Below are 12,397 nucleotides of genomic sequence, written 5' to 3' on the forward strand. Positions count from 1 at the left end.
AGTTTATATTTTTGTTTTCTTCTTTTAATTCAGCTAACTTTAAAAATACGATGTTTGATGTTTTTTTTTCTAATTTTAAAAGCTTAGATAACAATAAATTAATAAAGTGTCAACTATCTTCTCTTTCATATAATAAGTAGTAATCTTCGGATCTTTTACTCTTTTATAATGCTTTAATCATGTCTCTTCGTTCGAGACGGATAGTAGTCTATTCGCTACAAATGCCATTCGTTCCAGCTACTGACCGGCTAAGTGCAGGGATGTAATGTATGTTATTGTGAAGGTGTCTAAGTAATAATACTCTACGTCATAGGAAATAATTATTAGGAAAAATAGGACGCAATAGAATAAATAAGTAGCCCTGGTGGGACGTTATGTCACCTGAGCAAAAGGATCGTGCTTAATCTAAGTTTTACTTTGGGGCTCTCGCTCGTTTCAATACATTTTTCTTTTTGACTAGATTTTTATTTTTAAATCAAGTAGTTCCATCGATGAACACCTCTTTAGAATTATTTGAAAAAAAGCGATGCCAAGAACCGAAGATGAAAATAAATATTGTTGGTGCTTTATCTGTCCCGCTTTTTCGCCACATGTTAATTATTTGGAAGTGATGTGTTTTATTTGGCAATTTCCTCACTGTCATACTAGACTATGCAAATTTGAGTTTTTTTGGTTTCATCATCAGCAAATTTGTCCTACAAACTTACGTACTAGATAATGTATTCATCAACGACTTCGAGAAAAAACGAAACTAAAAATAACCATATAAACTGGCCACATGACTGTCTGCTATCGCATGGCGAAAATTCAAACAACTTTGTGAACTGCTCCAAACTTCCAACATGATCTCCCCTATCACCCTCCGCATTTTTGAAATTTTGACTACTTTATAGTTTACTCGCATAAAATATAAGTGTATAATTTTGACCAGAATGTTTCCGAAACTTTACCTCCCTTTCTTAACGAATTCAAGTCTCGCTTTTTCTTGTTTTTTGCTCTTTTTGGAATAAAAATCACATTTCTATTTGCTTCCATTTGGTATCGCGACCAGACGATGCTAGGCCCTGCCGTCGCTACTGCCGAATGGCAGCGGCACACCCGAGGGATCGTTTAGGATTTGTACGTGCGAATCACGTCCCTTATAACGGCCCGACACAGTGGACAGTGACCGCCGCCAATACCGCGCCACTGCTTGATAGCACAATCGTAGCACATGCACATATGGCCGCACATGTACAGAACCGAGTCGATTGGTTTTTCGAAACAGATTGTGCAATCGACGCCGGTGGAGCTGTAGATCGGGGCACCGTTTCCGCTGGTTAGGCTGTTGATTGCGTTACTGCTGCAGCTACTGCTTCCGCCGGCGGCTGCAGCCAGCGTGTTGTAGTTGGATGCGTTGTTGTATGCGGGAAGGGGCTGCAATAGTGGGAAAAAATTGTTAATAGATCATGTTTACAGGGAGTGTGTAATAGTTTGAGAGAAAGATTTAAATTGTGTGATGCTTACCTCATTGTAGTTATAAGCGGGAACGATTTCGCTAGTTCCGGTTGAACCGGTATGCGAGGATAGTGAGAGCGTCGACAGTGGAACAGAAAGGGTTGAAGCTGAATTCGGTAGACCACCACGGGATAGTATTGTAGCCTGAGCTTGCTGTACTGATGGTTGCGAGGATGCAGGTGAGATGACATCCGTTGGAGGTAGGTTCACTACCAGAACTGTACCGCCAGGGTTAATCTGGATCATATCCGATCGAACTGCTGCGTTTGGTTGGGGTTGGGGTTGCGCGACTGGTTGCATCTGCAGACTGCGTTGGCTTGCAGAAGCTGGGATAGGTCGTGGTTCATACAGAGCCGAGCACGATGCTGCAGTCATCGGGGCAGGAATTGCATGACTGAACAGGCGAACACTTTGAGTTGATCCGTAGACATCTAGGAAAGCCCACAGCTGCAGACTCTGATCGATGTGCATAATCACAGATTGTGGTCCACCATTTTTGCTGATGGAAACTTCACCGTTGATGGAAATCGAGAAGCAAAGCTCATCGCCACGGACTAGTGTAGACGCAACGTCTTTACTGACCACCCAATACTCAGGACGATCGAGAAGTAGGTCGGAATCGTCCGGCAGGTCCGCCAGTTGCAGAGTGGTTGGATCACAGGATGTCAGTCCAAGGGCTAGGGATCCAACAAACATGGTGTCGGTTTTAAGAATTTGAATGATTAGCCGTTCGCCAATCTTGATTGGACGGGGAGTGAAAACATATCCTTGACAGAACTCTGATTCGACACGGGTAGCGACGGATCGATCAGCCGAGAATTTGACATTACGACCGCGCACTGGATGGAATGGTAGAGGTAGCAGTCCTGGTGCAGGACTGTTGTACCGCACGCTCGCAGCTGGACTGATCGCCGTGGTCGGGTTCGGACGCTCATCCAGCAACTGCTGATTGTGCTGGTTGATAGTGAGTGATTCCATGTGAGGTACGATTTCCTGATCAGCAGAGCGACGTCCGCAAGTTTGGCTTTGCGCGGGTGGGTGATGATGGTGGTGATGGTGATGATGTTGTTGTGTTTGCTGGTGCTGCTGTTGTTGTTGCTGCTGCTGGAACATATAGATCCGCGAATCTAGGAACTCAATTGCTGTCGAATTTCCATACACGTCAATCACAGCCCATAGCGGACCGCGAGCATCAACGTCCGTGATGAAAACTCCCTTTTCTTCGCCGTTGATGCCGAAGTGGACATCCCCGGAGGGTGTGACGTAGTAAAACAGAACATTATTACGATAACAGTACCGTTCGTTTAGAGCCTTTGCCCAGAAACCGGGCTTATTTGTAAGGTCTGGGCAGGCATATTTTGGCAGGTTACCACGTAATGTGGCTGGGTCATTGCAGGTAAAACCGAACCGGATCACGCCGCTCCAATTGTTGGAGATATCGAGGAACTTGACGCAAACACGCTCATTGACACGAACTGGCCGTGCGCTAAAAGCTATTCCCTTGCAGAATGATTCGTACCGTCTAGCAACGGTTCCATCGCGCGAGATTCGTATATTGTCCCCGTGCACACTGTGGAACAATAGCGGGGGTAAATTGTTTGGCCCGGGACAGGACGACGTAGTGCGTGGAGCTGTTGAAAAAATAAGAGGAGAAAAGAAGGAATCATTAGTCTCGTAAGTAGAGCAGGTGATCATTTTCTTAACATTAAAAAGAATCTGGGGGTGTTCTGAGCGACGGAGGATAACCGTACAAAAGAAAAAACGATGAAAGATCGGAAATGCTATTTCCGACTTCCTTTCGATACAGGCACCACAGCACACACATGACGTTCGGGTTCGCTTCCCTTCATACTCAATTTTTTTTTTTTTGGCATCCGGTCGATCCCCGACTGTCGCCGCCGAACACGACCGACCATTAAACACGTACGTTTCTCGAGTGCACTATGCTTAAAAATTCCCCTCCCCTTTCTTTCATTATATTGTTCAATTCTTGTTGCGGTATGTACGGACATTACACACGTGCTTAACGCGAGAAACCGTTGCCTTCCGTTCGCTTTCGGCTTTCGGCGCACAATCAATTAGCCTTAAACGACATCCGTTTGAAGATCTGTTTCTCCAGCACGGTTGATAAAATGCTTCAACTTGGAAGGTACGTGGAGGCAAAATGACGCACATCGCGTGTCTTAATTGAATTTTGTCGTTCAAAATATGAAACCATCGCCCCTACCGTCATGTCATAATTCAGCAGAAATCCGAAAGCCATCAGAAAGGATTTCAAATCCGAACCGCTCCCCAGGGGCATTTTCCGATGCGACTCTTAATTACACACATCTGTATTGCTAAGGCAACGACAGAGGAGGGCGTCCTACGGTATGAATATCCTTCCAAGACACAACAATTCTACATGCACCACCCTCGCAATTACGTTGCGCAAAAAATATCCCTCCAGAGAGCGGTTTTTCTCTGCCGTCCGAGAACAGAGACAGATGTTGATTGAAAATGTAAATAACCGAAACGGAGTAGCTAATGCTTCCTTCGAATAGGGACGACAGAAGTAAGTGCGATGAAAGACGATTCCAGTGGATTTTCGTTTTGCTATTTCTCTTTGCCTATAGGACGGATCCGATGCAGGGAACATCGATGGACAGCTGGCTTTTACTTACTCTAGGGGTTGAAGATTTCGGAAGAAGCTTGAAAATAAACTAGGTATACACACGCGCAAAAGAAAAACGAAACATCTGCTTTAGCAATTGGACCTCCAAAACCAATTTCCTACGGCGTTGATGGAGAAAGTTGATCGAAATGAAAATCGTGATTAGGGAAAACTGCACTTCCAATTTCCTTTCAAACGATCGGTGGCACACAGGAAGGAAAGTTAATAAGTTGAAAAAAAAAAATGAATTCCGTTTTTTAGGTTACATATGCGCGTTACGCTTATGCTCGCGACATCCTCGACGCCAGTCGAAGATGTCGCCGTCACTCACCAGCGGCGGCGTTGCGTATAATAAATACATGTGGGACATTTTGCCGACGACGACGGTCAGGGATGCACTTTGTACATTCCCATGGAAACCAGTACCGCTGCGGCGGAGTCGGAATAGCAATCAGATGTGACAAGAAACGATTCCCATCGTTAGCGCACACACCAGGTCGATAGTGTCTTGTGAAGGAAAGAGGGGGGCTTTGGGGATCTCCAGTTTGAAGAAATGCAATAAAAATTTGATGTGAAACGGAGACGCGCAGATACCGGGAAAAGCTTGAGGAGACTCTCACTCAGCACGAGTTGAAAGAGGTAAAAAAAATAAATTGAAGACAGTTTTATATCATCGCATGAAAGAATTAATTATTTGTTATTATTATTATTCAACAGTCAGTGGCGGCGGCATTGAATGACGGCGGCGGCTGGACGTCGGGACTTGAATGAACGGCCGGAATTACGCTTGAGAAACTGCGCATGTAAGTCGTCTGCGTCGACCAGTGGCACCACATTGCTGTTTGTTATCTTTGCGCGTGGAAGCATGACACATTTCAATGTCCGAATGGCCCGGGCAGGATAGCTCCAATGGGGTAGCCTAACACCTACGGCAAACGATGGTTCAAAAATCTGGAGCGCACGTTCATTGAATATAAAATAGGCAGACAGAGTTGGTATTAGCTTCGAGTGCTCATTTACTGTTTCACTTTAACGTTCAAAATCATCCGCACACCCATAACCCTCTGGTGAATGTAACCGATTCCAACGGGAAAAAAGTGCTCATGCAATAGTGTTACAAACGAGCGAGCACCCATCAGAGGGGAACTACTCGCTTCGGTAAGTATGAATGAAAGGTACATGAAAAGCATTTTCCTCGTTTAAATTCTTACCCCTCTCGTCCACAAACTTTCCGCAGCCAGCCAGACAGCTAACGAACTAGAACGCACATTTTCAGGGGCGAAAAAAGTTCGTTACATTGCCAGAAGCCATCGAAAAAAGGGGGAAAATTGCAGCTGCCACTAGAGGATTACTGCGTCGAAATCCCTGGTATTATCCATCTTACCCGAGTAGCGCTACTAATCCATAATAAATAATGATACTAACCTAGTCCCATTCGCTTTTTGATCTTCTTTAAGACCTTCATCTTATTCTTGATGGGTGAGAAGATATTATCGTTCTTCTTGCAACTCGGCTGGCACTCGACTGCTGCACCGGCACCGGAACCTATCACGTTCAGTACACCCATATAGATATCGGACGAGCTTAACCGAAAATTCCAAAAAGTCAGCTCAAGTGGACATACGTTCGAAAACTTGCGACTGAATTAATCACACATAACAGTTTCTTTTCCTCCTTTCCCACTGTACGATTGTCCGGATTGTGTTTTGTTTTTCAACGACTTTCTTTTAACTCTTCCTTTACACTTTTACACCGCGCTGGTCGCTGGTGTACTTATGACGAGAAATCGTTTCTCAGCTATTGATTCCACACTTGGTTCCCACACCTTGAAAACCGGTCATTACTTCCACACCGGACGACACAACTGCAAACACTGATAACAGCAACTTCCGGACTAGTGTATGCCAAATTTAATCACCAAATCACTTCCTCTTTCTTGATCAATCCGATCTCCGTATAGATCAACACCCAAAGCAATGTATTAAAGTCCCTTCGAGGATAAAAATTCCCTTAAACCTAACAATGAGACGAGAAGAGAACACGTCTGTACCGCTGAACGGCTTGTTCAGAACTGATGATCGAAACGAACCTCTCCTGCGTATTTCGCCTCACGACGACCCACCGAGAAACAGCATTATGTTGCCGATCGGTTCCTCTCGCTCACACCACACGCTATGCTGTTATGTACACATCGCACAGGCCGCCGGCTGCGTGCATATGCTCTCAATGCTTCCATCTGCTCTTCTTCCCTCCGGTCACCCTCCTATCATCCTATCCGCTATACCTTGTCATTCCGCCGTCACCTTTGCTCACCGGGGACAAGAGGAACGCAAAAAAAACTGAAGCGCATCCCACAAAGTATTAGAGGAAAAAAAAACCACGAGCTGTGAGAGCTTGAGGATCGTACTACCATGCTGGCGGGGAGAGACCCCCATAAAAAACCCCCAAACAGTGATATAACGATGAGAAAAGTGTGCCTACGGTCTTCCAGAATGGGAGAAAAGAAATGCACAAGTTCAAAAAGTCGTGTGAACATTCGGAGGATCATGTAAGTTCGAGCTCCCCTTGTTAGCCCTTCTCTGTTCGTTCAGGTAGACATCCCGAAATGGGGACCATGGGAGCAACCCGACAGAAACAACTTTTTCTTCCGCGGTAGGATGCCCACCAGCAACACACACAACACCAGATCCGTACGGATCATAGATCGTGTTCAATTTCTTATTCATAGAAATGGTTTTAGTTTTACCAGATACTCCGGTGCAGATAGCGAAATGATATTTAGCGTTTGCTGAATAATGCACTGCGCGCAAAGGCCGAAGGTCATGGGATCTTCTTCGGTGCTGTGGCGATTGTTGTGCGATGTTTTGAATTCCTCTGATCACAACGACGCGAGAGAAATTGAATGGTGATAGAAGCCACGGAAATGGGTTGTGGAAAAAAACAATTTACCTCAACTACAGTTAGGCAGAGGCATTCTCACGATTTTCCTAGCAATGAATTAAACTAATCACCCGTTGCCTTTGGGCTTGCAATGTTTCCACGTTTTTAATGCAACGAAGGGTGCCGGCGCGGGCGGTGGGATGGATGAAAGATACATTCAATGCACCGTTGTATGCCAAATTTGTTTTGAAGAGAGGCCGACAATAAGAGGTGATTTCGAGCGGTCGGTAGGTTCGACTTAACCTAATCGACGAATCCGTTTTTGGAACAACTTTGTTCGAACTGAAGCGTGTTATATAAATCCACCTCGGTTGTTGGTGGATAGTACACAACGCCAAAATAATCGTGATACCGAAAATTATAGAAACACATTTATGATCACTAACAAAAAGTGTCAGACTTCCAACCGATTCAGGAAAACAGCCCTAACACTAACAATCTTTACTAGTCGACATCGTCTTTTTATGAATGGGTACACTAAGGTAGAGTCAAGACTGTTGAGGGCACTTAAAAGCGATGTGGGTTTAATGATCATAAAATTGGTTAGAATGTAAAACTAGTTGTCTAAATCGGTGGCAGCAGGCCTTTTGGTGATAAAAAACTACTTATTAGCTTATGAAGAATTCCATGAGAAACCGGTCGACCGCAAAATATGACCATCGTCGATTCGAACGAAACTTTGAAGTTGTGTTCGGTTTATCTCCATGATTTTCTCTACCAATTGCAATATTTTGACAGCAAGCAATTTTTCAAAAGGGCGTAGAATTTTGGTCGATTACTCTATTTTATATATAGCAAAACTATTTGAGAACGAGTTACAGGGAATTAATACTTCTATGCGAAAAAATATATCGCCTTGATATCAAAGGGAAAGTTGCAGAAAATGTTATTGGCATTTTGAAAAACCTATTGCTGTTGAGATGGAGAAAGACGAATTACTTATGAAAAGGTCAACACAAAACAAAATAATAGTGTTGTTAAAACAAAATTTAAAATATTTCGAGAGCTACCACATTTTAGAAAAATTTTGTTATGAGTATTATGATTTGAAATGGCGTTAAGAATCATTAAGGATAAGGTAGACGGGAAGTGTTGATGCTCCACCTACTTAACGGAAGGTAGACGACTCATCAGACTCTTCCATAGGAGTCGCGGAGCTGGTGGTTTGCAAGGGTATAAAGTCTAGGATTCGCTCCAAGCAAGCGATGCGACCTGTAAAGCATGGTTTATTAGGTAATAGTTTAGTTGGTTTTCAAGTACACGATCATTTGAAAAAGGAATGATCTTGTTTCGTTTTTGGTTCTTTTTAAACTCTGGGTAGTCGGCTAACGAGAGTATCCTATTTTCTAAACAAATGCAATTTGAACTCCACACAGCCGACCGTGAGAGTATTGCCTAGAAAAGCTAATAAATTTCGCTATTCCTTCTCTACGATATATTTATTGGGTTGAAAACTACCGAGTGATAACACGTTGCACAGACAAAGAGTTATGATAGCTCGAGATGTTATAAATCAAAGAAAATATTTCGTATCTTCCACATTGGATTGTTTGTAAAATACACGTACAAGAACGATTATATCGAACATTGAAATGGAATACAAAGGATCGTTAATCTGATGCACGGGCTTGTTAGCAGTAACGGAACTTGAAATTAGTATCACAAAAACAGACGTGGCGACTTTTCAGTACGTAGTGACCCGTGATCATCGATGGTAGTCAGATTAAAGTCTTATTGGGACTGATTTCCCAACAACTATTAAATGAGAAAAAAAATATTAACCGAGTGTTGTATACAAACAAATTTTGAGCTGCCCAAAGTAACCATTAACTGTACCGAAAGATTCACTCTGCAAGACGGATACACTAGCAGTTTTACGCGCGCGTCTTTTGTCCCCTTGTGTTGTCAGCATACGACCACAGATCCTAGCCGATCTTCACTAATGCCACTCCCACTTGAAACGAAACTGAGACAGGCTCCAATCCGTCAACCTGTCACAGAGAACGAACTGACAGTGGTTGGCGATAGAACCCGACCCAGTATTGAGTTTAAGCAAAAGCGGCAAAAGGTGGCCTATACCCTGGTTGGCACCGCGTGGAGGTAAGGGATGGGAGTTCTGTATCAGAGGTGAATGGCAACGTAGATTGGCCTCATGTTGCACGATAACAGAGCTCTGACAACCGATTCATGGTAAAACATACTTCAGACATAAACTAAATTAACAAGAATCCATTTTCGTTAATGAAAGTAGCAATACTATTCGGAAGATTTCGGCAGGGGTAAAATGCACGGAGAACGTTGAAGGAAAAATAAGAAGCCGATTGTCACGTCTAGGGCATACGAAAAACTAAACAACATCGAGTTCTTTTGACTCAATCTCGGAGTATCGTGGAATAAGGTAAATTGTCAGCAATCAAAAATAAATTAGGTAAACCGTGTTGAAGGTAGTTTTCCCACCGACGAACCGACGCACAGAGGAGTAACTGGGGTCGAATCCTGGCCAAAACTATTTATTGCGGCTATTGCTGTTATTATGCCTTAATATGAACTAAAAATAGTAAATAACTAGTTTTTGGGACAATTTGGCATATATCCACCTACCAGTGCAGAGGTCATTTTTCCAGATCCTCCCGAATACTAGTATTTTCGAGGTCATCTTTGTGAATACATTTGTTTTTCCCGATGCATGAACAGTTGGTCAGTGGAAAAAGGAGAAAAAAGGGATACCTGTGCACATCTTCATAGATATATATTTTGCTAAACATAGTATTTGGCCCTACAGCATTTTGGTGTACCTCAAATTAGTGGAAATATCAATATTTTCAAATCGCTTGGAATTTGTGGATCGGAAAAGATCGGAAGTGATTGACTGTTTTTCGGATAGCCGAAATCTTGTTTTGTAATGCTGTTTCAGCAACTTTGCCGTATAATGTAACTTTTTTATCATTCAAATTTGGAATAAAAAGTTTAAAAATGGTGTTTCTAAAGCTGGTCCAATTCACAGAAACACTACTATTTTCGGTTATTTTTAAGCTGAGATTACACAAATAGTTGTGTTCAATTACGTTTGTTATAATATTGTCTTATTTAATACAGTCATCATCATTAGAAAGCGATTTTGCTGAATATATAATAAAAATGATTAAAAACCCCTTAAAATATCACCATTTTGCATCCATGCAAAAAATCTTTAGCAATTTTTGGCAAACTCTTTATTTTGCCACAATATGCAGTATGCTTTTAGGTATCTAAAAAAATATAACTAAATAAAAAATCGAAAAAAAATTTTTTTTTGGTTATTGGCCAAGAATTTGTTCTAGTTACTCCTCTGTGCGACGTTCCACATGGAAGAAAGACCTGGTGTCCTAATTGTTGAAACTTAAAACACTTTGTTACACTAGCGGCATCTGTATTATAGTTCGCGTGGTAGTGTACGTTGGTAAAACAACAGTACGCTAAATCTAAAGTATAGAGACGTTTTATCAGGTATGCTAGAACAAACACACTTTCTTTTATTCATGTTAAAAATCGTTTTTCTAGCTTTTGTATTAACTTAGGTATGCTGGTATGCACTATTTCACAAAACTGTCCGATAAAAGAAAAAAGTAACAGAATACATGCATTTTCAATGAATTCAAAAAGGTTCTTCATGATCTTAATACTCCGAAAAAGTTTCTTTTACGTCTTTAAAACGATAAACATTAGTTTGTTTACATTTTATTATGGGTAAATGCGAATAACTTTGAAAAAGGGCATAATAACACGAATTAATTCTTTTGTTAGAGCAAAATTCCAAATACATATCTCGAAAACTATCACATTATGGAGGATTTTTCAAAATGACTTTTGATTCATATGATACCTAGAATTATATTCTGTGATAAAATTAGAGTTTAGTGTGTCAATTAGTATGAATTTTAAAAACGTGTATAAAATTATTGTTAGAAAAACTTAAAACTTTTTTACCGATAAGTTCTCCATCTCCATCCATTCCAAATATTTCTTTTCTCTTTAGGTTTTTGTTGACAAAATATAAAAAAATGGTTCTTGCAATTTAAATTATTAAGATAAAGTTTGTTTTTGTGAAAAATAACACAACATTTTTTCAGTGTATATTTTTTCATGAAGAAGTGTACATTCCCTGTAACTCGTTCTCAGATAGTTTTGCAATATAAAATAGAGTAATCGAACAAAAAAATTAAATTTAATGCACGTAAAAACGTCTACGCCATTTTAAAAAATTGCTGTTGAGTCAAAACAATCTTATTGACTGTAAAGATTCATCGAAATCGAAGATGGTCGGTCACGATTTTAGAGATGTTCGGATGGATCTTCGCGGAATTCCTCTTATAATACCAGAATACACTTAAGTTTTTTAATGTTTTTATGTAACCAACCAACCAACAGATTTTCCAAGCTATGCGGTTTTTATTCGGATTTTCACACTTATGTGTTTTTTTATGTGAATTTTCCAATTTGTGCGTTTTTTATGCGGATTTCACAAAGTATGCGGGTTTTGAATTTTTGCATACAAAAATAATGCAATCGCTTGAAGTTGAGTCGAGCTTTTAACCAAGGGCCGGACGGCCGAGTCTCATGTACCTTCTGAGTATTCGTATGCTTGGAGACTAACCATCCTACCGCATAAAACATTAATTTCGTGGTCGCATTGCATGCTTGTGGTGAATCCTAGACCTATACCTGACCCTCAATCCAACTCCGTAATACCTATGGAAGCGTCGCTGAGTCGGTGGTTTTTCTTAAGTAGGTATTACATCAACATTCTCTACCCTATCCGGTGAAGATGGCCGTGGCTGGCAATGACGATTCTCATGCTATTGTTGTAAAGCTCATTCCCGATAATTTATCTCACAAGCAAGATGAATTGAACTACCAATAGGCAACATGATAATCGTTAGTATGCAATCTACGAAGCACCGTACTGCGCAACGCAACGCACGGGCCGGACGACCGAGTCTCACGTACCGCTCGACTAAGTTCGTCATCGTGCTATATGTGTTTGTGACTGTATGCAAGTGTGTAACTGACAATCTCATATCGATTACTCTGAGATGACTGAGCTGATTTTCTCAAACTTACGAGTTGATAAGCACGGTCACATAAAAATCTCAATACAAACCGTATCACTAAAAATCTTATACAAAATATGGATGACAGATTTCTTTGATTTGCGGGTTTCGATCATTCAAAACCAATCATATCTCCTTCTGGTTCATTGATCACCTTTGATAATTCACAACACCCAGGTGAAAATGCCAAAATTCTAAATCAAGGTTTTTTTTTAAT

At 41.4% G+C, this 12,397-nt stretch overlaps 1 protein-coding gene across 2 annotated transcripts in view; it reads right to left on the reverse strand.

The window, feature by feature from the left end:
- Nucleotides 1-12,397, reverse strand: part of LOC131684675 (protein neuralized) — a 90,332-nt gene continuing 77,935 nt past the window's right edge. Inside the window, exons 1-3 of one of the 2 annotated variants that reach the window (XM_058967751.1) lie at nucleotides 5,576-6,232; nucleotides 1,507-3,128; nucleotides 1-1,416 (exon numbers count right to left, since the gene is read on the reverse strand). In XM_058967751.1, coding sequence (XP_058823734.1) covers nucleotides 1,111-1,416; nucleotides 1,507-3,128; nucleotides 5,576-5,717 — 2,070 coding nt within the window. In that variant the 5' untranslated portion in view covers nucleotides 5,718-6,232 and the 3' untranslated portion in view covers nucleotides 1-1,110. Of the gene's footprint in view, nucleotides 1,417-1,506; nucleotides 3,129-5,575; nucleotides 6,233-12,397 lie in introns of those variants that run through there. The other variant, XM_058967752.1, reaches the window with a different exon arrangement.

The sequence above is a fragment of the Topomyia yanbarensis genome, chromosome 2 (assembly GCF_030247195.1).
Source record: "Topomyia yanbarensis strain Yona2022 chromosome 2, ASM3024719v1, whole genome shotgun sequence".
NCBI lineage: Eukaryota > Metazoa > Arthropoda > Insecta > Diptera > Culicidae > Topomyia > Topomyia yanbarensis.